This window comes from Mesoplodon densirostris, chromosome 18 (genome assembly GCF_025265405.1).
Source record: "Mesoplodon densirostris isolate mMesDen1 chromosome 18, mMesDen1 primary haplotype, whole genome shotgun sequence".
Classification (NCBI taxonomy): Eukaryota; Metazoa; Chordata; class Mammalia; order Artiodactyla; family Ziphiidae; genus Mesoplodon; species Mesoplodon densirostris.
Window position 1 is genome coordinate 9,108,527 of NC_082678.1, and position 27,384 is coordinate 9,135,910.

General features: G+C 50.4%; 1 protein-coding gene across 1 annotated transcript; it reads left to right on the top strand.

Moving 5' to 3' along the window:
• The first annotated feature begins 5,226 nt into the window (after window positions 1-5,226).
• Window positions 5,227-5,592, top strand: RPRML (reprimo like). Its single transcript, XM_060082999.1, has one exon. It carries the CDS (start codon window positions 5,227-5,229, stop codon window positions 5,590-5,592), a length of 366 nt encoding a protein of 121 aa, XP_059938982.1.
• Window positions 5,593-27,384: the final 21,792 nt, after the last annotated feature.

Below are 27,384 nucleotides of genomic sequence, written 5' to 3' on the forward strand. Positions count from 1 at the left end.
TGTGTGTGTGTACAGTTGAATACGCAAATAAAATCATTCTTACCTCTTCATTAAAGTGGTTCATGCATAGAACACTTTATTGACCTTTTTAGAAATGTGAACAATTTAAAATACCTTCAGATTTAAACATTTCGGTTCAAATAGGTCCATCCGGCAACTGATACTAATTGGGGATGTTTTATCAGTCTCTGAATCTAGGGGTGGAATCGTCTTACCAACCCCAGATGGCCAAGGCATGGTGGACAGCTAGAGGTTCATCTAGAAACAGCTGCGGGGACAACGGTGGCCTCTGGGTGGAGGTTCTTCCTGGGGCAGCCAGACTGCCCAGATGGCCTTTCCAGAGCTGGGAGATGCAGGCTTGTCACTGAGGTGGAGGGTAAAAATAGTCCTGTGTGGGTGGCAGCTGGGCCCAGAGGCTCTGGCTTCCTCATTCTAGAGCGGGAAGGCAGCCCGGTTGACAGGCACCTTCTTAGGCTCCTGAGGCCCCTCCCAAGCCCTGGGGCCTGGGGGGAGGGTGGTCTTTCTCTAACAGCAAAACACTCCCCTCCCCCCCTCCCCCCCCCACCCAAGCACAAAGAACGTGCTGGAACAAACTTGGGCTGGGTTATAAAGTAGCTAAGGGCTGAAATTCTGGCTGTGCCAGTTACCAGCTCTGTGACCTCAGGCAAGATTTTTCTCCTTTCTGAGCCTCCATTTTCTCACCTGTCAAATGGGGCTCCTGACTTCTCTCTGCAAGGCTCGCTGTGAAGATGAAGGAACAATGACAGCTGACATGTTCTACTCTGCAACCTCACTCTTCTGACCCTCCCCCTTCCACCGGTTGCTCACCTTCCAGCACATTCTTCCAGAGTTGCTCGAAGGCAAGCCAGCTGCATGTCATGAGGACGCTCAAGCAGCCCTATGGGAAGGTCTCCAGGGCCAGGAACTGAGGCTTCCAGACAGTAGCTGTGCTGGGGAGTCACGTTAGAAGCCGATCCGCTACCCCCGGTGGAGCCTTCCTGTGACTGTGGCCCTGGCCAACCCCTTGAATGCAGCCTCATGAGAGACCCTGAGCCAGAACAACCCAGCTAAGCTGCTTCCGGTCCCCTGGCCCTCAGAAGCTATGTGAGCTAAAAAATATTTGCTAAATTTGGCAGTGATTTGTGATGCAGAGATAAGTAATGTACTTCTCTTTCAGGGTTACTGTACGAATTAAGAGTTAATACAGGGGGCTTCCCTGGTGGCGCGGTGGTTGGGAGTCCGCCTGCCGATGCGGAGGACGTGGGTTCGTGTCCCGGTCCGGGAAGATCCCACATGCTGCGGAGCGGCTGGGCCCGTGAGCCATGGCTGCTGAGCCTGCGCGTCCGGAGCCTGTGCTCCGCAACGGGAGAGGCCACAACAGTGAGAGGCCCGCGTACCGCAAAAAAAACAAAAACAAAAAAAACAAACAGTGCTCTGGCCCACTACCTATAGCAACAGCCCAGGAAGCCGAACCACAACCCCTGTAGCAACCAGCCCCAAACATCCAGGCCTTGATCAATAACAAGCTTCCCTAATTTTGCCCCCACTTTCAACACAGTACAAATTGGAGAAAGTTAAATATGCTCCCCTAACCAATCACATGGGCTGCCCCTCGTCTAGTCAACCCACCTGTAGCTTTTCTATGCCAGCAGCCTCCAATCGGGGCACACCTGAAGCCGGCCCTTTTTGCTGCTACAAAGCTTTCCTGCTCCTCTATCTGCCTTTGTGTCTCTGCCAAACTCAGGTAATGGTGGCTGACCCCCTACTGTAGTAAGCTGTGAATAAATAGCCTTTGCTTGTTCATTTGGGTGGTCTTTGTTTATTTCCACATGCCCAAGTTCTCTCTCTCCCTTCCTGCTCCCAGGTCACAGACAACATCTTCCTCTCCTGCCAGGTAACCAGAGAAAGCTGCTCAGTGATGATGGAAGAAAGGGGACAGTTATAATTAAGAGTGTAGCTTTGGATGCAGTATTGATATGTCTATATCTATACCTATCTCTATACACACACACACACACACACACACACACACACACACACACACGCAATGGAATATTACCCAGCCATCAAAAAGAATGAAATAATGACATTTGCAGCAACATGGATGGACCTAGAGATTCTCATACTAAGCAAAGTAAGTCAGAAAGAGAAAGACAGATACCTTGTGATATCACTTATATGTGGAATCTAAAATACAATACAAACCAATATATCTACAAAACAAAAACAGACTCACAGACATAGAGACCAGGATTGTGGTTGCCAAGGGAGGGGTTGGTAGGGGAGGAATGGATTGGGAGTTTGAGGTTAGCAGAGGCAAACTATTATATATAGAATGGATAAACAACAAGGTCCTACTGTGTAGCACAGGGAACTATATTCAATATTCTGTGACAAACCATAATGGAAAAGAATATGAAAAAATATATATATGTATAACTGAGTCACTTTGCAGTACAGCAGAAATTAACACAACATTGTAAATCAACCATATTTCAATAATTTAAAAAAAAAATAGTGTAGCTCTGGAACAGGACGGATCTCGGCTCAAATTCTGGCTCTGATGCTTAACTAGCTGTGTGGTCTTAGGTAAGTCAAACAACCACTCTGAGTCTCTGTTTCCTCATGTCAAGGGGACATCCACTGTAAGAATTCCGTGAGGTAATATATTTAATGCACTGAGCATATAATAGGTGCTTAATAAAGGAAAGGCCAACCATGAGCCTCCTCACAGCCTCTTGCTGGAGTAAGAAGGCCCCTGTACCCCACCTGTACTCACCCCTCCCCAACCTTTATGTGCAGCAGACAGCTTGACTGACCTCAGCTGGACGGGGTCAAAGCCATGGGCTCCAAGTCCAGGGTATATCAAAGGTCAGGAGTTGGTCTCAGGAAAAGGATGGACAGAAGACATAAAAGCATTTCTCTAAAGAAACCCAGCTGGTCAAAAGCAGGGGACAAAATGTCTAGGCCGGATACCTGTTCTCATCCTGTTCTATCCTGGCTCTGAGGGGTGGTCAGGACAGGGAGACTCCTGCCCAGAAAACTCTGAGTGCCCTTGTGCCAGGCTGCTTTCTTAAGACTGAGGAGGTGAGCTGGGTCTTTCCCTAATCTCTCTCGTGTGTGTGTGTGTGTGTGTGTGTGTGTGTGTGTGCATGCGCGCATACATGTTAGTTTCTTCATCTTTAAAATGAGAAATTTAATAGCTTCGCAGGACATACACACACAAATTAGTGTTCTACTAATAGTGAGGGGGTGGCTTTAGGATGCTCATGTGCTGGAGGCATCCTGAATCCCCTCCCTCCAATTTGCCAAGCCCTTTCTTTCCACCCACTTATCTCTCCTTCCACCGCCACCACTGGAATCCAAGTCTCCAGCCGGCCATCTTTTGCCTGGACTATTGCAAAGAGTCCTGAATGCTTTCCTTCTTTCCTTTGATTCAACAATCAAAGAATACAAGGGTGAGAAACCATCCACTAGCCCCTAAATTCACACTATGATTTTTAAAATATTGACAATAAACAGGGCTGGGGACAGTATGCTCTTTCTCCACAGGGCTGGTGTGTAAACTGGTACATTTCTGGAGGGCAATTTGGTTAGATGTGATTTACTGATTCTGCAGGTCCATTTTACAAAATATAATAGAAATAAAAAATTACAGTTTCTGTACCAAGACTTCATTACAAGGTTCTTTATGGTAATCTTGTTTCTGACAAAAGAAAGAGAAAGAAAGGAAGAAAGAAAGGAAGAAAGAAAGAAAGAAAGAAAGAAAGAAAGAAAGAAAGAAAGAAAGAAAGAAGGGAAGGAATGGAAGGAAGGAAGGAAGGGAGAAAGAGAGGGAAAGGAAGGGAGAAAGAAAGGGAGAGAGAGAAACAAGTCAAATATCCAAACATAGAGACTTTGGTTAAATAACTTGTAACAGTCTATACTTTGACTACAATATACAATTCCTTCACTAAAAGTGATGTTGCAGACCAGTAATTCTCAAAGTGCATCTAGGAAGAGCAGCAAGAACATTTATTTGAAATGCACAGGCTTACTGATTCAGAAACTCTGGGCTGAGCCCGGGAATCTGGGTTTTAACAAGCCCCCTGGGCAATTCAGAACCACTGTTGTAGGTGAATATTTATCCCTACCAAAGGATAAACTGTTAAATGACAAAGGGTTACAAAACAGCATGTACAAAACAGCATGTATGAACAGTGCGTCCCTATTCTGAATACATATATAAAGACACACATAGAAAAAGGACAGAAAGATTTTGTACCAAGGCGGTGACATGGACACTCTCTGGGTAGTAGGATTATGAGCTTTTAGATTTTTTTGCGTTTTGCTAATCGGTAATTTCTAACAAGTTTACAGTGACGTGTATTTGTGAAAAGGAATGGAGAGGGGGAAAATGCAATAACATTTTTAAATTGAGAAAATGTCAAACGGGGAGGGCTGGTGGCGAGGTGGGAAGGAGGCAGAGAGTACTCCTCACCTTGATGGGGGGAGCGAGGCTGGGAGGACCTGGGTGGGAGCGGCGGGGCACGGCCGGCCACCCAGGGCCATTGCCCAGTGACGAGGGGAGAGAGGAGAGGGAAGGCAACGCTGGGGCGAGGGGAGGGGTCTCTGCGACTCCTCTGACATCTGGGAAGGCTTCCTGCGACTTCAGTAAAGAGCGGAGAAGAGACTTAGGGCAGACTTCAGGAAGAACTTAACTGCTAAGAGCACCAAATCCCAGAAGAGGCTCCTTGGGAGATTTTTCCCGGCTGGAACCAGGGCTGCCCCGAGGGTGTCGAGCTTCGCCGACCGAGGGCGGGGCTGCCCTGATCTCCCGACCCCCTCCAGCCTTGGGACACTGGGGGAGCTGCGATCGCTGCGGGATTCCCGCCCCGCAAGGACGCTGCAGGGCCTGGGTGGGGGGGGGATGGGGAAGGAAGGAGGGGGCGGGGCCGTTGCTAGGGGAGGGGCGGCGGGGAGTGCGAGCAGCGCAGTCGGTGCGGCGAGGCGCGCTCGGCTCTGCCGCTCCAGCTCCCGCGAAGCCTGTTGCTGCCTTCTCCCGGCCGCCGCTTCCCGCCAGGTGTCCAGGGGCCGGCGGCCCGAGGGGTGCGGCGCGCGGGCAGCCCGCCGCCCTCTTGCTCTTCACGCACACAGGTGGACCCGAGCGTCTCCGAGAGCGCGGACGCCGGAGAGCCTCCCGGTGTGCCCCGGACCGCGCGCCAAGACCCCGGGCGCCGAGCGGCGATGAACGCGACCTTCCTGAACCACAGCGGCCTGGAGGCGGCGGGTGGCTTGGGCGGCGGCGGCGGCGGGGCCGCCGTGGGGAACCGCAGCCACGGGCTGGGCACGTGGCTGGGCTGCTGCCCCGGGGGCGCGCCGCTGTCCGCCAGTGACGGGGTCCCCGCGGGGCTGGCTCCGGATGAGCGCAGCCTGTGGGTGTCGCGCGTGGCGCAGATTGCCGTGCTCTGCGTGTTGTCGCTCACCGTGGTCTTCGGCGTTTTCTTCCTGGGCTGCAACCTGCTCATCAAGTCGGAGAGCATGATTAACTTTCTGATGCAGGAACGCCGGCCTTCCAAGGACGTGGGCGCCGCCATCCTGGGGCTGTACTGAGCGCCGCCTCGGCCCGCCCTCGGCAGCTTGGCTGGAAGAAGACGGAGAAGGGAGCCCAGGACCCTGGTTCCCCTCCCCGGGCTCTGCCGCCGCCTCTCGGCGGGCAGCGCGAGGGGCAGCGACGTGCCTCCGGGCGCCCGGGCCTGGGCCACTGCGGGACCTTAGACGGCGGCGCGGGAAGGGACTTCCACACCCGACTCGGTCCTGCGTGCGGTCCAGCGTTGGGGGGTGGGAGGGTAGAGGATGGGGGTTCTTAACTGTTACTTTGAAAGGAAGTTCTGGGCAGGGTGGGAGAGGTTGTGGGATGCACTTGGGGCTGAGGTCACTGGCGTGGGAACTTTGTGTGTATGTAGGTGGGGTGGAGTGGGGGCGAGTTCCGAGCAGCGTTCGGGGGGGACGCCGCTATTGACGAATCCGAGTCACTGAGCTTGGTGGCTTGATTTCGCATTTGAGAAGAAATCTTGCAGTAAAGCTACAGCCGTCGGGCTTCCCGCGGCTTCCGCCCGCACTCCTGTGGGATGTGTGTGTATGTTGCGGGGGGGGGGGTGTTGGCGGGGGTGGGCGGTGTGTAGTAGCCTACTAGCAAGTACTTTAGGCAGGTCACAGGACGCCGGGCCTCAGGACTGGGCAGCTGTCGGGGCTGGTCGCGGGCTCCTGAGACCCCACTCGGAAGCCGCCGCCGGGGAGGAAAAAAGGTCGTGTTTTCTACACGGACAGCCAGGGAGGCAGGTCCTACAGGCTGGCGGGACAACTGGTGAGATCAATTAAATCCCTGGAAAATTTGAATCTATTCCGTGAGATGGAAAAAAAAATCAATTGCTTGAGTCCAAAAGGGAGAAAATAGCAAAAATAATACATCAGGACAGTGGGCAAATAAAATTTAATTAATGTGTGGGCAGCGGTCTAGATCGAGGGAAATTTTAATTATAGGGCCAAAAGCCCCATGTAAGGGCTTGCTTGATGCTACCCTTGTAGAGGGTAGGTGAGCAGATTCTGAAGATGTGCCCTTGCAGCATGGGGAGGAGAGTTTGGGTGGGGGGAATGTATGCTTGGGAGAGGGCTTTGTGGTTTGAAGGACCCAGGATGTTTAAAATGGAGCAAATGACCTCCAATGTAGCTGTGTTCAGGGAATTTGGAACCTCCTATTATGAGATGCCCCCTGCTGCCCAGAACCCTAGCACCTCTTATAGGTGCAGACTTTTCCTTAAAGCCGTGTTAAGCAGTTAGAACCTTGGCACTCACAGCCAAGGGGGAGTGTGAGTGGCTCTGCTGTCTGCAAGTGTCTGGTCTGGGGAAGAACTGAAACTGGGGGGTGGGAGATAGGAGGAGAGAAAGCTGGGGTTTGTAGCTTGTGTATATCCCCCTTAGCCCTAGTGCCAACCCCACTCAGGCACCCTGGTGCTTGGAAGATTTGGGGGGAGGGCTCTAGTGGATTTCTCCCCCTCTTCTCTCTTTTGCCATGGGTGGAAGTGAAGGTGAATGAGAAGGAAGGTGGCTGAAGCCTTACTTGGCTTTGGGAAGAGAAGTATAGGGAGCGCCATCTCATGTCTCCAACACTAGTTCCCTACGAGGTTGGCGGGGGGGGGGGGCACAGCATCTCAACAAAAGCATAGATGGTCACTGATTATGAAGGATTCAGAATCCTCCTGGCTCCTGAGCCCTCCTGTGTAACCAGGATCGTCATCATTAGGGACTTCCCTGGTGGTCCAGTGGTTAAGACTCCGCGCTGCCAATGAAGGGGGGGCCCGGGTTCCAGCCTTGGTCGGGGAACTAGATCCTACATGCATGCCACAACTAAAAGAGCCTGCATGCAGCAACTAAGACCCGGCTCAGCCAAATAAATTAATAAATAATAAATAAATATTAAAAAAAGAATCATTATCATTAGGATGTGTCATCTTCCCACCCACACCCACCCCACCACCCCAATTTCAGACCTAGGAGAGTTCATCCAGTTAGGTCAGTCCAGTAAAGGATAGGGGCCAGAAACTACTTGCAGAGTTAAACCCACAATGTGAAGAATGTTCTGTTGATGGTTTGGGGTGACTTGCAAGTAGCCCAGCTTGATCTGGTGAGAGCAGCCTTGAACAACTGGGGCAACCTGGGGATCTGGCTCTGTGTAGCACAGCTGTCTGGAGCCCGGCTGACCCGATGGCCTGAAGAATGGAGTTCAGAGAGCTGCAGGCGTTCACCCAAATGACGGGAAAAATGGGAGTTTTGGCAGGGACGCAGCTTAGACACTTTTCTGGCTGACCAAGTTGGAGCGAACACTACGAGCACTTCCCTCTAATAAAATGGATCTGCGACTGGGGCAAGAGAAGGGGATTCAAGAGTTAAGTTTCCTGAATTTGCTGAAAAAGGAAAGCCTTAATGGGGAAGCTTTGCAGGATTTTCTCACTGTAAAGAAGAAAAAGGACAATGAAGACACGTACTAACGTGTGTTTGTGCACTCCATCCCATGCCTGGCACACCCATGTGTACAAGTATGCACACACAGGCAGGTGCACACAAAGCCGGGCTCAAGCCCCAAACAGAAAAATAGCAAGTGTGAGTGGGGTCCAGGGAGGGGTGGAGGGTGAGATCTCTTGCAGTCCATCTTAGTTCTTTCGAAGCCCTGATGTCCTGCAATGTGTTTACAGAACTCCCTCATATAAACCTCAGGGGTGGGCACCCTTAGTTACAAAAGAGCGAGCGCATGAAGCATAGTGCTTCAGGGGAAAGGTAGGACTAGATCAGAATCCTGAGCCTGCGGCATCGGGCACTGGACCAAGAAAGAGCCTGGTTCTCCAATGCCCTCTCCTCACTCCCCACCCCTGTGCAGGGAGAGATCTTCCAACAAGGGCTGCCCAAGATTCAGGGGCCAAATCTCTGGAGGTCCTGGGTTCAGAAGAGAAGTCCTGGATGCTGGTCTTTGAAATCCTAGCCTCCCTGCTTCCTAGCTCTGTGACTCTGGGGAAGTAACTCAATCTCTCTGAGCCTTAGTTTCCTCATCTATAGAATGGAAGCCATAGTACCCATAGCTCCCATGAGATGATAAGTATAAAGTAGCTGACATAGTGCCTGGCATGTGATAAACAGCCAATAAAGATAATTATTATGATTATCATTATTTTTGTTTAGGGTGTGAACTCTTCCCCAGCAAGATATAGTTGGTTCTCTGAAAAGGGATCTTGGACAGAAAAATAGTAACTCATATTTGCAAAGCATTTTGTAGGTTTCAAAGCACTCTCATAATCAGGACAAAAATAATGTATCGCATGTCTAATGAGGTGAGCACTGAGCTCCCACCTTGCTGAGGAAGGTTTCATTACTGCTCCCATTTTACAGGTGAGGTAACTGAGGCTCTAAGAGGTTGTCTGAGGTCACCCAGCCAGGAAGGGGCAGAGCTAGGATTCAGCCCTGCCTGTGACTCCAGCCTTCCCTCCACATGCTCTTGTTTGCTGTCCGCAACAGCTCGGTGAGTAAGAGCACACACTGTCCCATGAGCCTGTTTATAGGAGAGGAAACTAAGTTTCCATTTAACGGATTTGCCCCTGTTCATCCTTTCAGCCAGTGTCTACTGGGAATCTCCTGTGGGCCAGGTACCGTGCAGGCACTGGGGTGAGCAAGGCGATAGCAGAACTGGAGTCTAGCCTGCAGCCCCGGGTACTTGCACTGCTCCTCAGGACCACTAGCCCTCGGGTACTGAGGGTCTCAGGGACTAGGTCAGACCCTCTGCTTCCCTTCCTCTGAGTCAGGGATGGAATATCTGGGGTCACTTGTGCTCTCACTAGCAAGAGGTCCTCTGGAATGGGGGACAGTAGGAAGGGCTCACATCACAACATCCACTTACTTTCCCACCTGTTTGTCTGAATCCAGTTCACACAGAGCCATGCTGGGCTGGCTTCTGGGAGCCGCTCTGCCCAAACTCTCCCCAGACCCCAACTCAGCAGTGCAGCTCACGATCCTCTCTTGCCAATCAAGATCTTACCAGGTACATGGGATGTCCGGATCCCCGAACCCAGCCCAGGGCAGGCCAAACCAGGCAAGTGTCCAGGTCTCTGAGGTGGCAGCTGGGGCGGGGGTGTGGGGTCCCTCCCCTGAGGTAACATCTGCTTACCCCTGCAGCTCTGTGGTGAGCTAGAGCTGCGTCACTACACTACCCTCGAGGACCAGAACTGTCTTCTCTGTGTGTGCATTTTCTGTGGTGCCAAGCATGATGCTTTATTCTGATTAGGAACATCACAAGACTTGGTTGAATTGAAGACACAGCCTCTGCTTTCAAGGGGCGTCATGCATCTTAGGGATCAAAGACATGTAATCAAATAAACAAAACACAAGGAGGGTAAGTGTTCACTTCAGTCAGAGGCAAATAAAATTCCATGGTAATGATTCCCTTTTTAGGTGCTAATATTGCCACTTAGAGAAGATCTTCCACATGCCAGGAATGGTGTGAAGCACTTTTCATATTTTATCTCATAATCCTTTCTATTTTTTTCATAACCCAGATCTAATAATTCCTGCAAGGCAGAGACGGTTGTCATCTCCACTGAAGAGAACAAGGCTCGGACTGTTAGGTCATTCCTCTGAAACCACAGTTAAGAATCAATGGAGGGCCTCCCTGGTGGCGCAGTGGTTGGGAGTCCGCCTGCCGATGCAGGGGACACAGGTTTGTGCCCCGGTCTGGGAGGATCTCACATGCCGTGGAGTGGCTGGGCCCGTGAGCCATGGCCGCTGAGCCTGCACGTCTGGAGCCTGTGCTCCGTAACGGGAGGGGCCATGGCAGTGAGAGGTCCGCGTACCGCAAAAAAAAGAAAAAGAAAAAGAAAAAGAATCAATGGAACCAGAGCCCACATTCAAGTCTATCTGAGTCCAAAAGATATTTGGAAAGTGAAGAGCTGGCACATTTTATGATTTTGATTGAAATTTTGAAATTAAACCATACCTTGATTTTTCTGTTTCATTGTTCAGGATGTGGGGATATTTGGGGGAGCACTTCTCACTTTTCTTTGTTGCAGAATGTGATGGTGACTCCTTAGTCATGAAATAGTACTGCTACTGATGATGAAGATGTTGGTGAGAAATTAACGACTCACCACCATCATTAAACAGGCTATAAGTTGACAAGAAAAGTTACCCAAAACACTAAAAGTAGAGAGGGAAAGAGAGGGTTATGTCGAGATGGTTGACTACATACTCACTCCATCCAGCTCTGTGTCATTATAAACACTGGGACAGATATTAAAGAAAATCTATAGCATTGCAGGAAAACATAAGGGGTGCCCTCAGTGGACTAGAAACCATGAAGATATCCTGGAAAATAGGTGTCAGATTAGGTCAGGTCGGAAGGGGTACTCACAGCTCACAGATCAGAAAAGCAAGGTCTACCACAACTCTGAGCACTTCTCGCCACCAGAGGCAACTCTGAGGCTTTGTCATGAGCAGGGCACTGGGATGATACAGAAAAGGAGAAATTATTTGTGGCCGTGGTGAGCTTAAGACACACTGATCTGTAAAGATTAGAAGAGGTTTGCAATGGCAGTCAGAGGGCATACCTGCCCCAAAGACTGCTCTGGGTCCTTGATGCCATGGGCCCTGTCTCCCCTGGAACCTGCCTTGTTATGCTCCTGACTGCAGACTTAAATAATGAGACGCTTCTAAAAATGTGGCTTTATATTAACTTTTCTGCAATGTATGTATTGGCAGTCACATGTGTACTTACCAAAAGGGTGAAAAACTCCAATGAATTGCCATGGAGATGAAACCTGGAATGAGGTTGCCATGGTAACAAAACTGTTTCTAAAATGCCACATCACCTTGGGGAAGTAGGAAGGTCCTGTCAAAGACTTGAAGTTAGGGCTTCCCTGGTGGCGCAGTTGGTTGAGAGTCCGCCTGCCGATGCAGGGGACACGGGTTCGTGCCCCGGTCTGGGAAGATCCCACATGCCGCGGAGCGGCTGGGCCCGTGAGCCATGGCCGCTGAGCCTGCGTGCCCGGAGCCTGTGCTCCACAACGGGAGAGGCCACAACAGTGAGAGGCCCGTGTACCGCAAAAAAAAAAAAACAAAAACAAACAAAAAAACTTGAAGTTAGAGGCCAAATCACAGACCTTCCCATCAGGGCCGGGTGCTCTTTCAGTTTCTTTTTACTTCTTTTTTTCTTTTCTTGCCATCCCCAAAGGCAAGGGATTTAAATTTTGAAGACTTTGATTCAAGCTCTGGCTGTGCCGTTAATAAGTCATGGGAATCAGGTATCTGAGGGCCCTGAAGAGGTGTGAGGAAGAGGGCTGCTGGCCCTCCTCTCTGGCTCTGTATTGACCTGCCGTGTGACCTTGGACAAGTCATTCTATCTGTTCCTGGGTTTCCTCCCATACAAAGCAAGGAGCTGGACTAGGTGGTCTCTAAGATCATTCCAGTACTTTTCTCTCTCCCATGACACTCTGCCTCGAGGGGCAACCAGCCTCTTAAGTAAATTAGGCCAGTGGAGCTGTCTGTGGTGCTGAACATATGTCTGTTGAGCTCCTGGGCCACATCCTGTTCTCAATAGATCATGGCTATTCTCAGCACTCCCAGAGACTGGCGGACTCAGGCCGCCTCCATCAGGAGTCTAGGAACCTGCTTGCAGCTGGAGAGGAGACTCCAGAGGGTCTTGGAGTTCAGAGAGCACTGGAGGAGGAATCTGGAGATGGGGTCCCAGCCTGACTCTGACATTTGCTGTCAATGGGTTTTTGATGAAGCCACACTTTCCCTGTGGACCTTTGTTTTCTCATCAGTGAGGCTAAGATGGGGACTAAGATGATCCCTAACGCCCGATGGGCCAGAAGAGTCCTGGGAAGCTGGCCTGGGCTACAGGGGACAGGAGAGCCCATACATATTCAGCCAATCCCCACCTGTCCCAAGGCTCAGGCTTCTCTAGTAGGACTGAGGATGATGAACAAAGCACACTCCCTTGTTAGGAACATATGTTCTTTTGTCTGGGAGAAAAGACAGGCTGTGAGCAGATGCAGCATTTACATTTTCTCAAGTGACAACTGAACACTGAGGATGATTAGTGCTTGTCATGAAATGTGTCAAAACTATAATAAAATCTCCAACTTATATCATCCTCCTACTTATCTGATTATCTTTCCAGAATCTGCTTCACTCCTCAGTATCACAGGATGAAAAAGACAAAGACAGGAAAGCTTAAAGGGAGTTCACACTAGGAGGGACACAGACACCGCAATTCGCTCTGAAACATGTTTTTCACTCTTCAACTCCCCCATTTGTCGACATAATGGGATGTTTGGGAGTGTGGAGTCCATAATCAAGAAGGGCCCTTGATTCAAGCCCTGCTTCTGCTCCTTATCAGCTATAAGACACGCTTTCCAAGCTTCAGTTTCTTCGTTTGTAAAATGGGGGTTAATGACACGTACCTCTTTTTTTTTTTTTGCGGTACGCGGGCCTCCCACTGTTGTGGCCTCTCCCCTTGAGGAGCACAGGCTCCGGACGCGCAGGCTCAGCGGCCATGGCTCACGGCCCAGCCGCTCCGTGATGTGGGATCTTCCCAGAATGGGGCACGAACCCGTGTCCCCTGCATCGGCAGGCGGGCTCTCAACCACTGCGCCACCAGGGAATCCCGACACGTACCTCTTAATGTTGCTGAAGGGATTAAGTAACATCGTTTATGAAAATGATTAGCAAGCACACATTGAAAGTGATTGTTTTGGTTATTAATAGCTGCATAACAAACTACCCCCAAAACTTTATGGTTTAAAATGATAACCATTTTATTATCTCTCACGGTTCTGTGGGTTGACTGGGCAACCGTGGGTTAGCTGGGCAGTTCCCCTGCTGCACGTGACATCAGCAGGAACTGCAGCCATCCAGGGGTCATCTGGCTAGTGTCCAAGTCTGATGCATTGGTGGGGATAGCTGGAAGTCAGGGCTCAGCTGGAATGGCTGGACCTCTCTTTTGCTAGTAGTCCCTGGCATCTCCTTCTCCATGTGCTTCTCCCACAGTCTCTACAGCAGGACAGCTGTACTTATTACACATCAGCTTTCTTCCCAGGCAGTGTGAAAGCAGAAGTTTCCAAGCCTTCATAAGCCTTAGGCTCAGAATTGGCATATTTCTTTTCTGCCACATCCTATTTATTAATATGAGTCCCAGGGCCAGTCCAGATCCACTGTGGGAGGAGAGACTACATAAGGGCATCAATACCAGGAGGCGTGGTTCATTGGGGAGTGTCTTTGGAAACCAACCACTACACTGATCAATAAATAATTTTTATGTTTGAAATTCCAAGTATGCCACTTCCTTATCCCTTAGAAATATCACCTCTTGTTGGGCTTGCACAGAGTTACTGAACAAGTATTTTGTTGACTATATAATTTAGAGTTGCGTGGTCACTGCCCTAACTACAGTCCCCTAGGATAGGTGTCATGTTTTTCTCACATATCACCCCACAGGCCTAGGATAGGGCTCTGCATACAGCAGGTATTAACTAAAGGCTTCACACTTTGTTGGATATTAGTATTTCTTTACCAACTTTATTTGAGTTAATATTTTCTTTGCATATCTTTTCTTCAACCCTTTTCTTGCAGGATTTCTCTGTCAATATATTTTGGGTACATAAAATACAGCTGGATTAAAACATATATAATCTTTTCACTGGGGTGTTTCCTCTGGCTTCATTTATCGTGATAACCAATATATTTGGATTTATTTCTATCGTCTTATCTAGTGTTCTGTTTTTATTACTCTTTTTATTTGCTTCTTTCCCCCACCCCTTCTTTCATGTCTTCTACTAGTTTGGAAGTTATGCATTTTATTTCTGTTCTTCTAGAGGTTACCTTCAATTTTTAACAGCATCCTTGATGAAAGAGTCTGAAATTAATCAATATCTCTGTCTTCATCCTGGATAAAACAAAGACTTCAAATGTTTAAACTCTGATTACCTCACCCATATACCAAGTTTTCTTGTCTAGTATTTTATTTCCACCTTGTTTCTTTTTTTTTTTTTTTTTTTTTTTTTTTTGCGGTACGCGGGCCTCTCACTGTTGTGGCCTCTCCCGTTGCGGAGCGCAGGCTCCGGATGCGCAGGCTCAGCGGCCATGGCTCACGGGCCCAGCCGCTCCGCGGCATGTGGGATCTTCCCAGACCGGGGCACAAACCCGTGTCCCCTGCATCGGCAGGCGGACTCTCAACCACTGCGCCACCAGGGAAGCCCCACCTTGTTTCTTTTTAACTCTCCCCAAAGTAGTCATTATAAATGTCTTTTTATTTCTAAAATTACATACAGTGAAATTCATTTTTTTCTGGTGTATGGTACTAGGTGTTTTGACAAATGCTTCGAGTTGTGTAATCACAAACACAATCAAGATACAGAACAGTTCTACCAAACACAGTTGCTCAAGCTGCCACTTTGTAGTCAAATCCTCCCTCGTTCCTTTAACCCCTGACAATCACTGACTTGTTCTCTGTCCTTATGGTTTTTCTTTTCCAGAATGTCAAATCAATGGAACCATAAGATACATAGCCTTTTCAGTTTGGCTTCTTACACTTAGCTTAATGGATCCACATTGCTGCGTGTATCAATAGTTCATTCTTTTTTATCGTTGAGTAGTATTCCATCATATGAATGCATCACAGATTTTTTAAATTAATTTTTGATTTTTATCTATCTCCAATTGAAGGACATTTGGGTTGTATCAGTTTTTGGTGATTATGAAAAATCCATCACAAACAATCATGTACAGTTTTGTAGGTATGTGTACGACAGTTTTCCATGTCTCTTGGGTAAATACCTAGAAGGGGGATTGTTGCGTCATATAGAAAGTATATACTTAACTCTACAAGACACTGCCGAACTGTTTCCCACAGTGGATGTCACATTCTGCAAACCCATCAGCAACGTGCAAATGTGTTAGCTGCTCTGCATCCTCACCAGCACTTGGTAACGTCAGGGTTATTATTATTTTTTGTATTTTGTTTATTTGTACATGTGTCTTTCTAGTATGTGTGTAGCAATATCTCATTGAGTTAAATTTGTATTTTCTAATGAATGGTGGTGTTGCAAATCTTTTCATGGGCTCATCTGTCATCTGCATGTCTTCTTGAGTGACGTGTCTTTTGCTCATTTTTCAAGTTGGATTGTTAGTTTCTGATTGTTGACTTCTGTATAGTTTGGATACAAGTCTTTTGGCCGATTGTGATTTGTGAATATTTTTTCCCAGCCTATGCCTTGCCTTTTCATTCTCTTAACAGAGTCTCTCACAGAGTTCCATACCTCCCCCAACCACTGCCACCCCCACCACCGCTACTGTGTCCCCAGTACCTAGCTAGCACCTGCATGGCAGGGACACCACAGATGTCTGTTGAGTGGATGATATAATAGTGAATAAAGAGGTGACTCACTCTGGTCTGGGTTTTGCATCACTCAGGTCTATTGCCTTCTTGCTCTTGTTCTCTGTTCTCCAAGTGGCTTTCTGATCTTTATTTTGGCTTCCCTGGTCTCCTGACTCCAAGAAAGGAGTCCCCAGAATAGTGAGCATGGGTAGTCCAGTGACTGAAAAGGCAGCCTCCATCCCTTCCATCCTGAGTTTAGGAAGTGGTGTTCTGGTTGCTCATCATTGAGTTTGGTCAGTCCAGAGAGGCTGGCCACTTTTGAGGGTCCTGGCCCAACTTCTGGACCCTACTGAAGCCTGGACCATGATGGTCACTCTGAAGTCCACCCTGTGAGGTCCTGCCTGAGGGCCCAGCCAACCTTCCTCAGATGGCCCCTCTCTTGCATCTCTCTTCCCTGCTCAGTCCAGGTGAGGGAGGGAAGTCAGCTCCAGGGTGGGAGGATTGGCTTCTGGGGACCCCCAGGGATGGAAGGACTTTCCGTGGTTAAAGGGATAAAAAGAGAGGAGAAAAGTTTTGGGGGTGGAGAGTGGGAGGGCAAAGGAGAGAGCCTGGAACAAAAAAAGTGTTCAGGAAATACTCTAGCTTAATCCGTTCTCACCATAATTCAGTGTAAAGGGATTGCTCTCTGTGGGGGCTGGTAGAGAAGTTTTATTTCCAAACGCAGCAGAGCCTTCTTTGCTCTAGAGATAGAGTCAACTTGTCTTTTTTCTTAGTTTCCCAAAGAAAGATGGAGAACGTCTCCTTTCTCCAGCGTTTTTAATGCAGGGTCAGGAATGCAATGGGGGACCTAAGTGTGGTCGTGATCTACAGGCTCTGAAAAATAGTCAGTGGCTCTTGAGCACTACCAGACAAAGAGAAGTAAACTTAGAAGTCGGGGTGGGGTAGTGGTAGATTTAGGCTTTTCCAAAAAAGAAAGCAGAATACTTTTCCTTTTGAGCCAAACCTCTTCTGAAAAATTTAAAGACTGGAGGTCACGCACTTTGCTGACTGCTCTGTCAGTCTGTCCATCTGTCTGCTGGTAGAAAGCAGAGGATGCTTCTGCTGCTAAGGCACCCTGTGCCCCCACCTTCCCACCAGCTCCCTGGTACTGCTCTCTGGCCACACTTAGGTCTCCCCTTGCATTCCTGACACTGACTCACTTGTCCTAGGACGCTCTGCCTGTGGAGGAGAGCCTTGGGCACGCCTAATTTTGTCAGGTTGTCCTGCCTGGACACATGGAGACCTCTTGTCTTTGCACTGGAATTTACTTTGGTAAAGCATTTCCCATCTCACACTACTCCTTCAGCCTTGTACCAGTTCTTCAAGGTAGCTTGTACATTTCACTGTTGGGGACACTGAGGGGTCATACAGCAAGTTGGGGGATGGAGTGAGCTAGAGCCCATGTTCTCTCAACCCGTGTCCACGCAGGGGTTTTCATGGACTGGACTCAGTCTTCAGGCAGACTCAAACTCCCCAGAGCCCCTGACTTCCCAGGAAGTTGGGTCCACTCCTTGTCCCCATCCCACGACCTCTGGAGGCAGGGAGAACTCTTGTGCACCGGAAGTGGGTGGTGGGAGGGACGATGCCCTGATGGCCCAGTCCTCACCCCTGAGCTGACACATCCTCCTGGAGCGTTCTGCAGCTAGGCCTCAGAGTAGCTCATCTTTAAGTCTCCTTCCAGCTCCCCCTTCCAACGGTTCTTGGCTTAGTCAGGCTCTGAGATGCCTTGGCTCCTGCCATCAGCACTTCCTTCAGTTTAAGAATAAAAGGAAGCCGTCCTCTGAGCCCCCACGCACATCTCCCACCCCCAGAGTCTTCTCTGCTAGCTCCTGCTGTTGCGGCTGTCAGGAGTAGGTTTTTGGGTAATTGTTGCCATGGAGATCCTGTCTTGAATTATTGTGCAAATGTGTCCCATCTTTCTCCTTATTTGGTGTGTGATATGAATGCGGGTAAAATGGGGGAGGCTGAAGGTGCGCCCTTGCCATGCAAGTTGGTTTACCTGGGCCCAAGCTTCTTGGTAGCCTGCACCCCATTCCTGTCTTCATCATGGTCTCTGGCCAGTTGCTGCCAGTGGAAAGAAAGTCCTGGACAAGTTCAGAGACACCTATTTCTATAAATTACAAAATGCTTGACAGGGGAGGGCCCATGTCAGTCTTACTCATAGCTACATATACAGTATTTAGCAATGTGCCTGTATATAACAGACACTTAATCACTATTTCTTGCATGAATGTTGAATAAGCATAGATCTGCAAGAGTAATCTTATTGATCCTTAAGTACATACTTCAGTGGCTTCAGTAAGAATGATTCCTCTTGTTCTGTGTGTTTATCCCTCGTGGGAATGGAAACACTTTCAGAATGCTTCGTGACTTCTAAGGTTACACACACCTCTGGCAGAGGTCAGCCAGGTGCAGCTGAGGACAAGGAGCCTTGCTCTCCATGGGTTGAACGGGATCACCCAGATCCACTGACTTTTGGCAGCAACAGATCCCCAAAGCAGTAGCCCCCATTCCTGGAGCCATCATCCCCTTGGGGAATTAAGCCAGAGCTCCCAGCACCTTCCTCCAAGAGACGAAGCCTGTCTAAAAGATGAGGAGTCACTCACCTGGACCCCAGCTCCAACCCACTTCCATAATCATCACCGGGCACACCAATCCTGCCGCAGAATCCAGGCTTAGCACCTCGCCTCCGTTTCCCCGAGCACTCAGCCTCCCACATGCAGATGACTGGATCACTCGCACTAATTTTATCACGTCTCTTTCCCATCCAAGATCTGTCCTCATCTCCCCATTGTTTTTTCTTCCAGATACAGACTCAACTTGCATTCAAGGGCTTTCATCAGTTCCTTCCTCTCCCACCAAACAAGCCGGTCCTTCATGCCCTCTCCACCTGGCCCCTCCTCACCTTGGCTCCCTGCCCCCTGTACTTCCGAGAGCAGCCTCACCCACGTGCTCAGACTGGCTTTACTCAGGCTCTGCCCTCCCCGAATGACCTTCTCTGACCCTTGTTGGGAATCCATCACCTTCTTCGAGAACTTACGTTAGCATCCTTCCTCCACAATGGCTCACTGCACAGCTGCTGTCGAGAAGGCTTGAGTGTTGGAATGGGGGCAGGAGGTACAAAGACAGGGTAGCGTGTTGAAGAGAGCGGGAGGGTGGTATTGTGTCCCACCAGCACTGTCAGCTACACAGGCTACTCCAGGGCTGCCATCCAACAGGAGCCACGAGACAGAAAGCATATGGCCACCCCCTCGGCGTCTACGTGGATTTGACAAGCTTCCCAATAAAGGATTCATTGTTACCCAACAGACAAGGAACAAGGGAAGCAAGAAAGCTTATAAGGCAGAATTCTGGCCTTGTGTGGGGAGGTTTCTGTTTACGCTGCTACACAGGAGGGAACAGGAGCTGAGTTAGAATATTTCTGGAGTTGTTGAATAACATTCTGATCCAGGACTAATCTTATGGGCTTTTCATCAGTTTTCCCCTGAAGGTTAAGATGGACCCTCCTGTGAGTGAGGAGGGTCACTCTTACCCCTCTTCCTCCCACTCTCCATTTCTACGGGGTTGTAGGTCAGACCGTATTTTCTTGCCTTGCTGACGAGGCTTCATGAGGCATGGAGAGATGATTCTAGATTGCGCAGTGCCTAGTCTGATGTGAGGAGAGGCAGCATCTGGATCCCCAATCTAGTAGGGGAGTTAGAGTCCCCGCCCCCAGAAGGTTCCTAGACTGATGGTGGAGACACAGCCCCTGTTCTAAAAAGCTCTTTAGTTGGCCAGGGGTGAGGTGAGAGGGAAGACACACACACACAGCTACGCTCAAATAATACATCTAACCAAGTACAGCTGGACCAAAGTGTTAGCAAAAGCAAGGAATCACAAAGGGAGGAATGGTGATGAAGTTAAGACCTGGTTTGGAAGGCTACCTGGAGGAGGTGAGCGCTGAAGGAATGGTTTGGTGAAGAGAAGGGATTCCAAGCCATGCACTGCATCCGAGGTGTGCTTGGCCTGAGACGTCCACAGAGAATTGATGAATGTGTTCCTTAATGAGTCTGGTTCAGAAATCAAGTCCTTCCAAGCTCTACTTTGACTCCTGTCAAGACAAAAATTTGGGGGGCTCAAGGTCTATTTGAGTTAATATTTACTGTGTGTCAGCTTTGCATCTAGCATCTTATAATGTAAATAGCTTGGGAGGACAGAACAGAGACAGACAAAGGTATGGCTTTGGTCTTGTAGAGGGTTTCCTTCTGAGCCTTCAGTGAAAGACACAGAAACCCAGTATAAACCACCTTAAGTAGGAAAGGGATTTACTGGCTCCCTAAATCGGGAAGTTCTGAGGGCATGGCTCAATCCAGGGGCTTAACTGATATTGTTCCCTCTCTCTCTCCCTCCCTCCCCCCTCTCTTTTCTCCTCTATCTCCCCCTCCCTCTCTCTCCATCTCTTGGCTGTGTTTTCCTCTTGGAGGACTTCATTCTCAGGCAGCCTCTGCACATGGCTGGAACAAAAGCTCCAGGTTAAGATGTCTTGCTCTCACGGAGGCAGTGATCAGTTAGAATTAGTACTAAAGGGGCCATGCCAGTCTGAGTCTGTTCCTTTTGAAACTTTCCCCGAAGTCCCTTCCAGCAACTTCTCCCCACATCCTGTTGACCAGAACTGGGTGACATAACTACTCCCACTGCAAGAAAGCCTGCAGAGGCAAGTATTTTCAACTGGGCTTCCAATAAAATTAGGGTTTTGTTATGGAGAATCAAAGGGAGAAAGGACATTGGTGGGGCAGCCAGCACTGTCTGTAAGAATACCAAGGAAGATTCTTATTGGCTCTGCATGGTCATGTGGTCATCCCTGAACCAACCACCAGCGCCTACTGACAGAGTCCTCTGATTGGCCGGGCTTGCTTCAGGGGCTTCCCCCTGTTGAAGAAGGCAGTCCTAGCTGAATCCCATGGAACAGATTTTTCCATAGGAAGGAGAGATTATGTTATCAGCAGAAGGGGATAACGGCTTGTAGTCCAAAGAGGGGATGCTGGGCAGATAAACAACATACGCCCATGACAAGAATTCTCCAGTATAGAAAGAAAATATACCAGAAAAAAAAAATAGCTTTAAAAAGAAAAATAGCTTCAGGAATCTCCTCCTCTCCCTGACACAATATATACAAAGTTATACTGCAGGAACCAAATAGAGCTGCACTGAGAAAAATGCTTTAGAAAGGAGGACATCCTGGTGGGGGTGAACTTGGAGTTGGGGTGTAAAGGAGGTGATGGCTAGAGAGGAGGAGCAGGGAGGCAAAAGCCCAGAGGGAGAGGCGCTACACAGAGGCCAGGAACAGGGCTGGCTGGGAAAGAGAGGGGAGGAGGGGTGGACAGCCCACCCTGCGGCTGTGAGGGTGGGGTTCCTCCCTGAGTGTACCTGGTCCCCAGAAAACTGGAGGCTTCCTTATCCCACCTGGGTCAGTGTCTGGCTTTGGTGCAGCAGTGGTTGAAATCCGCCTGCTAATGCAGGGGACGCGGGTTTGATCCCTGGTGCAGGAAGATCCCACATGCTGCGGAGCAACTAAGCCCATGCGCCACAACTATGAAGCCTGCGCTCTAGAGCCCGCGAGCCACAACTACTGAAGCCTGCGCGCTACAACTACTGAGCTCACGTGCCCCAACTACTGAAGCCGTGCACTCTAGGGCCTGTGTGCCACAACTACCGAAGCCCGCGCACCTACAGCCCATGCTCCGCAACAAGAGAAGCCACCGCAATGAGAAGCCCGGGCACCGCAACGAAGAGTAGCCCCCGCTCGCCGCAACTAGAGAAAGCCCGCACGCAGCAACGAAGACCTAATGCAGCCCCCCCCCCCCCAAAAAAGAATTATCTTGGCCTGGGAGATGGGGCAGAGGGGTACGGGGAAGACCTCCAATGCCAAATTGCAGGGGAGAGGAGGGAGGTGGCTCTGACATGGTAGCAAGAGGGAGCCACTGGGAGCAAGTGCCTAACCCAGTTAAGAAGTGATTATATGGTCGTTTTTAAGGGCTATGCCAGTTATCAGACACATCCCAGGCGGCTCTACCTGGCAGCTTGACAATTCACCATTAAACCTGGGATCTGGAGCCAGCTGATGCAGCAGCTGGGCGAGGAGCCCAGGCACAGACAGCTCTGGTGGAAATCTTTAAGGATGAAAATGATAGGAAAGGAACTTGCTGTTTCCATGGAAACTGACTCTGGGAGGATGAAACATGGTCCAATGGGTAACCCGAGGGGAGAATGCCACCCACCATCAGGCTTTCACTGTGGGCGGCAAGCGGGCACCTCTGGAAGCGCCGTTTCAGCCATGTTCGTGGGCTCTGTCCACCTGTCTGCATTCTCTTAGGGACATCACAATCTGGCAATGTGCGTGCCAGGTCACGTCAATATCTGAGGGGCCTGGGGAGATACCCCCTAATCAGAAAACACTTGGCATGGCTCCTGCCACCCTGAGTTAGCTGTGCGTGGCAAGAGTATGGTACAGTGCCAGGCAGTGGGACTGTAGCTCGGGCGAGGGCCACAGGCTAGGATTAGGACAAGCTGGCAAGGTGAGAATGCCCATGGCAGGGGTGAAATGGCAGCAGCACTGGACTGGGAGTAGGGGACCTCCATTCTGATTTCAGATCTGTTATTACCAACTGGCTGAGTGATCCCTAGCAAGTCACTCTCCCAGGTCCCTAAGACCCTTCCAGCTCCACTTATCCTCTCTTCTGGGATTTGGAGCCTGAGTTTTGATTTCATCAGCCCCACGTCTCAGCCCACTGCACTACCCCACCACAGCACAGGGTGTCCCCCACAGAGACCAGTCCCGGCTCTTCTCAGGCTGCTGAGCAGGTTCTGAGACAGGTAAAATGCTGCGGCAGCCCGCAGTCCCGCTGGCCTTTGCTGCTCGGGGCATCTTGCTCCTGAGCCTGGGGGTGTCTGAGCACGCAGACAGACGTTCCTGAAGCTCCCAGCTGCCCCCTCGCCATGCTCCCGTAACGGACATTCTTCCTTCCGAAAGGGAGTGGGGGGCTTGTGACTATCATAGACCAAGGAGTATGGCAGAACGGATGGCGTGTGACTTCTGCGGCTTGGTCATAAACAGGATACAGCTCCCCCCAGGCTCTTTCCCTTGGGGTGCTCACTCTTGGGACCTAGCCATCATGCTGTGTGGAAGCCCTGGCTGCATGGTGATGCCTCGTGCAGGTGTTCTAGTGGACAGGTCCAGCCAAGGAGCTCAGCGGCCATCAAGCACCTATGTGACTGAACCTTCAGATGGTTCCCATCCCCAGCCCTGGAATCTTCCAGCTGAAGCCCCAGACAATACGGAGCAGAGATGAGCCATCCCAGCCCTGTCCTAGTTCCAGATCTTTAGAAACGGTGAGATATAACAGTGGAGTATTGCTATCTTAAGCCCCTATGTTCTGTGGTAACATGTTATGCAAAACTAATGCAGGTGGGCCCTCGTGAATCACGGGTGTACTACAAGGCCCAGCCCCATGGTGATACATAGTGGGTGCCCGATTAGTATTTACTGAATGGCTGAATGAATGAACTTCAGCAGGTGACAATTCTAGTCTAACCTTTCAGTCATCACTCTCACCTCTCCTACATCCCTGCTCTCAGGGAACCTAAGCAGTCCCAAGCCTGCCCTGGATGACATCACTGAGCCCTGAATCAACCAACCCTGCAGCCCACGTCAGCTCCATTAGTTCTTTAAGCTACTTGGAGTTGCCGGTGCTTGCAGCCCAGAGCATCCTCACTGGTCCACGCAGTTGATCGTTTTGTCCTCACCACAGTTCTGTGAAATAGGTCATTATTACCATCCCCATTTCATACCTGAGGACACTGAGGCTGAGAGGAAGAGAGAGTAAGCAAGTGATAATAAGTAATAAAGCAGGGATTTGAATTCAGATCTTCCGATGCCAAATGCAGTATTATATCCACGACATCATACCTGTTCACAAATAAAGTCTAACTCTGAATGTCTGCTGTACTTTCTTTAGGGATATCGAGTCCTTGACTAACAGCCACGCCAGTTGAACGAGAATGGACCAGACCTAGGTCTTATACAATGCTAATTAACAATTTTAAAAAATCCTTCAGCTACCATCTTCTTATGTCCCAGGCTGTGCAGAAGCACTTTATATAAACTGCAGTGTTCACTGGCTCCCAGCCTCCCTTTGGGATGGGCATAATTTATCCCTATAAGAGAGCAGTCTTGGGATAGGTGGTATGACTTGCTTGAGGTAACACAATAATGACAGACATGGGCTGCATACCCAGGCCTGCTTGATTCCAACCACTTAAACTTTTCTGCCTCTTAACAAATCACTTCCACTGACTGCCAAGACCTCAAATATGGGCACATAAGCCACCCTTATGCGGTAGCTATTATTATTCCCATCACACAGATGAGGAAACAGGTTTGGACAATTAAGCCCAAGGTTATCTTGCTAAGAAGTGGTAAAGTCAAGATTCTAAGCCATGTCTGCCAACCCCATCACAAATACCATCCCACCACCCTCGTCGTGCTAGCTGCATCTCACAAGATCACGTCAAGGTCCCTGGTGGCCAGGTCCTCCCAGGAGAGCTGAGCTTGTCCACACCACACGTTAGACTAACAGCTTCTCCACCAAGTCTCATCAGCATGTCACAAATGAGCTGTGGTGAGCTCTCAGGGGATGTGGCAGTGCCAGCCGCTGCCTCCACAACCTGTGCCCGTTTGGTGGTTGCTCCATGTCTGAGGAGTCCAGACCCAGGTGCTCCTGAGAAAGACTGGCTACCCGGAGCCCCAGCAAACCCTCCCTCCTGTACACTTACATCAGAGAGCAGGCTTTAACCCAGACCCTCATGGCGAGGCCGGCTTAGGAGCGTCCCCCCTCCTCCTTCCTGAGTCCACAGAGCTCAGGGCATGCGCAGGGATCCTTCCCACTGCTCCTGTTTCAGGACAACAACTAAGGATCCTTACATCTGTGTTCACAGCAGGGCCTTCCTCCACCCCCAGCTCCAGCTTCCTCCCCAATACTTCCCCACTCCTTCCACAGGCCGCTCTGAAACCCCGCCAGCTGAGAACTGAGCTCACACTCCTCCCCTTCAAAGCTGCACCCCTCCCCAGGGAGGGCTGTCCTCCGAGGTCGTCAGTCAGTACCATCCTGGGCCACTGACCTATTCTCCACCTGGCCCCTGTCCTCCCTCCCCCAGGAAGCACTCCCAACACCACTCCCGCCCCCATCTGGATAAGCTCTCCTCTTGGGTATCTACCCTGCCCTGTGACATCTCCTGTAATTATTAAATCGACTTCTTATGTTAAAAGGGTACAATACTAGGGGTGAGCTCTTTTTTTTTCCTTAAGTGACTATCCCAGCCCTTCCACATCTTTAATTGAGTGCTGTTCCCTCCAAATGGATGATCTCAGAAAATTTGTTTCAAGATGTTTTCTCATTCCGAGGAGGTGGCCAAGGTTCCCAATCTGGAATTCTGCCCCGGGGGCTGCTTGCCAAAGGTCTCCCAAGGCCTGTGGGCCGAGGTCAGAGAGGCTGCTCCCTGCCACAGCGGTGAAGGAGGGAGAGGAAAGAAATGGTTTCCTGGACACGGACTTTGCGCCCACTCGTGCGTGTAGCAGCAAGAACTCAGACAACACACAGGAGCGTTCAGAATTTTATCTTCTGATATTCACAACAATGTGGAGAGGCCCAGGGGACAGCGATGATTATCCTCTGCTCTTACAGAGGTCCCAGCTCTCCGACCCCTTGTCCCTGTCCCTGCACAGGCCCTAGCGTGAGGAACTCTTAGCAGAGCATGCCGACAGGTGCCAGGAGGTGAGCAGAGCCAGAGGCTAGGCCTTGCCCCAGATGTCTTGGTTGAAAGAATGGGGGGCCATGGCCCAGGCTGGAAAGGGGAAGGGGGAGTGGAACCGCCTTCTGCACAGCCCACACCTGCTCGCCCCTGATGAGCGACAGCCCACCAAGGCTTCAGCTCCATTTCAGGCTTCTTGAGCCTCTGAGCATCAACCACTTCTCCGATGGGCTGTGAGCCAAGCAGACGATGGCAGTCAGCCCTCCCAGCGGCTCTCCCTCGCCGCCTTTGACACTTAGAGGCTGATTAGACTTAACTCCCCCATGCCAGCCCGCTCCCCTTCAACTTCTCCCACGACTCTTCCTCTCCTTCAAGCATCCCGCAGCCATCACCTCGCTCTCTCCCAGAAAGCCCTTCCTAGTTAATGCCCCACTGAGAGCCACTCTAAACTGCTGTCCCTCCACCTTGGGAGATTCTGATGTTACTTTGCCCTCTGCTTGTTTCATGCAACTAGTTCTTGCCTTTCCAGTTAAACAGGAATAACCTATCATACCTGGAAGGCATTTAGAGCAGAGCTTCTCAACCTTGGCTGCACGTGAGAAATCTCTTGGAAGGTTAAAAAAAAAAAATCCTCAAATCCAGGCCACACCCGTGATCAAGTAGCTCAGATCCTCTGGGGGCAAGATCCAGAATCAAGACTTCTTAAAGCTCCCCCGTAAGTGGCCTAGGCTGAGAAGCACTGCTTCAGACCTCTGGAGTCTGCTACAAACACTAGGTTATTTGGGCCCCATGTTCACCCTGGGAAGGGACAAAGACAGGTGTTACTGCCATTCTAAGAGGAGAGAGCTAGGTTCAGAGAGGTGCCTGCCATGTGGCTGCTGCCAGCAGGGCTGCGACTTGAGGCCAGGCGTCTGCATCCTAGATTCAGGGCTTTCACTGCTGGCTCGTGCCTCTTTAATTACTGCTATAGCCGCAGAGGGCAGAGGCTGCTCCCAACCCCTGTCTGCGCTGAAACAGCTAACACGGTGCTGGGCATATGCCAGGGCTCTGGTAGCTGGGTACCCAAGGCTGAGGAGGTGGAAGGCTTCCCTGCTGGGCCTGGGCAAGTCTCTGTCAGCTCTCCAGGAGGAGGGGCTGGGGAGACGCCACCAACAGAACTGCTAGGTCAGGGAGACATCCTCCACAGCCACAGTCCCCTCTTCCTGGGTGCCCTGGAATCAGTCACAGCCTTTAGTGTCCACAGGGTGACCAACCACCCTGGTTTACTCCAGCCTGAGGAGGTCACCAGCATTCAGGACTTTCAGCTTTGAAGCCAGAACGCATTAGTTGCCCCCTTGTCTCTCCCCAAACAGTGCTGGTTGGCACATTTTCCCTCCCGTGCCTCACCTGCTTTCACATTGACCATCGCTGCTGTTGAGGGCCTACAAGCACAAGGCCAGTGCCACCAGTGGCCTTGACCCTCCCGGCTTCCTCCTGGCCTAGCCACAGCAGCCCAGCTGGTCCATGGCCTCCATTCTCAGAAGTCTGTCAGCTGCCTGGGCCGGGCTCCTCAAGTGCCCTCCTACAGGCCATGACCCAATACCTATGGAGCGCCTACTGTGTGCACAGGATGCACAAGAAAGGTCCCTGCAGTGAGGACACCTCAACAACTACCATTCCCCAGG

What these genes read in the sequence shown, in the direction of transcription:
- RPRML (XM_060082999.1), top strand. Translation starts at nt 5,227, where the DNA reads ATGAACGCGACCTTCCTGAACCACAGCGGCCTGGAGGCGGCGGGTGGC.